Genomic DNA, 2900 nt, shown 5'->3' with positions numbered 1-2900 from the left:
CACACACACACACACACACACACACACACACACACACACACACACACACACACACACACACACACTTTTATTCTCACTCTTTCATTCGATGCAGTCATTGTGTTAATTGAAATGGAATTGTTATCTTGTAAACAAACTCTGATGATAAAACACTTTGATAAATGTTTACTTGCATGATAAACAAAACTATGTATCCACTTGTGGAAAAAAAATTAATATGTAATTATTAATTATGTGTTATAGCTGTAGATGAATAAAATTACTTGACGCGAATGGAAAAGCCTATTACACGATATCACATCAACGATGAAAGGCGCTAAGAATAATTACTGGTTCTTTCTTGACGTAATAATGACAGGATGTCAACGTGTTATCTTGCCTTTCAATTTTTCAAAATAATTACATTAAAGCGGATAAATTACTTATGTTCTATTAACTTTCTGATATTAGCCTCTGACGCATCTGTAAAAAAGTATTTCGTAAATCAGACTAGCAAGATGAAAATTTTTCGAATCTCCAACGCATGCGTTCTACGAAGATTGTTTTCTGAGAAACAAAGCGCAGAAGCGCGTGGCCGAATAATATAAGACGATGAGATATTGAATTTCAACTTCAGACAGAAGCTGAACTTCAAAGCGCAGTGGCTATATGTCTGTCTGTCTTGCTAGGAGTCTCGGTTGAATGATTATAAGAAGTGGAAATGGTAAATAGTCTGTCTCTACACCGTTACATTGCTCTCTTAAATCTCTCGTTTCCGAAAGGTACTTATAGGACGTCCTGGAATTCGCGATCTTAACTTCGATGGCAGATTCTTTCCGCCGAGTCTGAAGAGTAAAAAAAAAGAAAGAGGGAAAGTTAAGAAGTATGAGGTTTTTAACGAATTTATTTTTCTTCGAGGACTTAAACTATTCGGAAAATTCACGACTATGCAGACACCTTAATTTCCGGCTCGCGTCATGCTTGCTTCTCGCAGAGGTAAGCTATAGCTCCTCTGACCTTATCCAAATTACAAATCCGTGCTATTGTCGGACAGCGCATTGCGCGACTTCCGCGCGAGGGAAACGCGCGAAATATCACGGACGAATTAGAACGAATGCCGTCCTCGGGCAACCATTACGAGGTCACCGCGCGCCCGAGTGGCGTTAATATAGAAATTAAGTTATGACCGCGTAGTTGTGCGAAATGTTTCCGCTGATGGAAATGATAGCCTCTTCGCTGATAGTTCTGAGGAAAAATTGCGATCACCATCTTTGTTGCCAAGGGAACGCACCAAATGTCGGAAAACTGCGAAACTCTCACCGCAATCAGCCGACGCATTATTGGGGTAATTTCCCTTCTTTTTTATTACGGTTTATTTTCATCCTGCATAACCTGATGAAAATCTCCCGTATGCTTCTAATATTACTTCACATTGTTCTAAATTGAAAAACAGAATATAAATCTCTTAAATCCTTAAATCCTTAAAATAATCAGAATTTACATTTGAATATTTCTAAAAGTTAGCAAATTTCAGTCGAATACGTTTCTATTATTCATGCATTAATTTCGCTAATGGTCTGGTGGAATTTCTTCAAATATTCGAAAAAATATTTCGAAGTGATATTATAGGAATAATTTCGCATAAAGAATTAAAATCTTCATAATTTTCTATCAAGATAACGTTTATATTATATTTATAATCAGAATTTTCTAAAATCACTTTTAGAAAATCCTAAAACTAAAGTTTAGCTCGGCACTCGAAGAGAGTTATAACTCTCCGTGCGTCTTCGAGAGTCGCGAGAGAAAAAGGGAATAAAAGAAGAAAAAGACGAGTACTCACCGACTAGAATGAGGATAAATGCTGGATCGAGTGCGACGTTTGTGAGGCGGGACAGGTTGTTGAAGGTGTCCTTTTCGGTCCATGCCCAGACGCCCACTGCCATGATACCCAGACCGAGCCACTATGAGAGAGAAAGGGGGTGAGAGTTAGAGATTGGCTTAAGTGAAGACGAATATCGGCGGCAAGTTTCAACCAACCGGAAACTTCCTCCGAACTGTTTTCACGCCGTCTGCCATATTTGCGAACGGAGTTTTTTGATTATTCTGACATGAGAGATGTGGTATAGTAAGTAATGTATTAGATTGGCGCAATACGATTCGTGTATTTGCTAAATTGTGAGAAAAAATTGAAAATTATTTTTTGTCAATTAAGGTCGTTGCTTTTAGCTTCGATAATTTTATCGTGTAGAAAGAGGTTGAAAGAAAAGGATCATTTGATAGAACGCTTTTAATCATTGAATAAACGTAATTGCTTGTGAATGCAAAAAGTTAATGCGCACGATTTGTGCACTTCGGGCGAGACAGCCACTCGGTGAAACTGCGAGCTTGGGTCTCGATTATACGAATCCGGTCGTGTGCGATTGCGCCACGGATACGATTACCCGCGGATAATGAGAAAAGCGCCAGGGGAAAAGAGCGAAAGAAGAGGGAAAATCGAAGAGTTAGAGGGGTCTAACGGCTTTCAACCGTTAACGGTCTCGTGGAGGCTCTTTCGTTCGTGTACGCGTAGTTACGTCTCAAATAGTTCGCAAACGACAAACGTTTACCGAGTGCCCTTCTGACGGGCCGTTCTGTCGACGATTCTTTTCGTTCGCGTTTTTAAGACTGGCCGTAAAGCTTTGAGATCGTGATTTTGGTAGACCAAGCGTAACAACGTGTTCTTGAACGTCCATCGAGATCGATCGTTGCAACTACGTATTTCCTCCGTCGCCGATGTATTAACTGAATTTGAAACTCTCATTTTTAAGTGGATTTCCAATCTTTCGTGAAATATTTTTGTCCATTCTTTTTTAATTCGAATTTTAAATGTTCTTCCTATATACAAAACTTTATATATATATATATATATATATATATATATA

At 38.6% G+C, this 2900-nt stretch overlaps 1 protein-coding gene across 3 annotated transcripts in view; it reads right to left on the bottom strand.

The window, feature by feature from the left end:
• The window catches only part of LOC105619507 (tetraspanin-5), a 121399-nt gene that overhangs the window by 19976 nt on the left and 98523 nt on the right, over positions 1-2900 (bottom strand). For all 3 annotated transcript variants that reach the window (XM_012201023.1, XM_012201025.1, XM_012201024.1), the window contains exon 2: positions 1820-1940. In XM_012201023.1, the coding sequence (XP_012056413.1) occupies positions 1820-1940 (121 nt within the window). The remainder of the gene's footprint in view (positions 1-1819; positions 1941-2900) is intronic.

This window comes from Atta cephalotes (genome assembly GCF_000143395.1).
Source record: "Atta cephalotes unplaced genomic scaffold scaffold00022, whole genome shotgun sequence".
NCBI lineage: Eukaryota > Metazoa > Arthropoda > Insecta > Hymenoptera > Formicidae > Atta > Atta cephalotes.
This window is presented reverse-complemented; position numbering and strand designations above follow the sequence as displayed.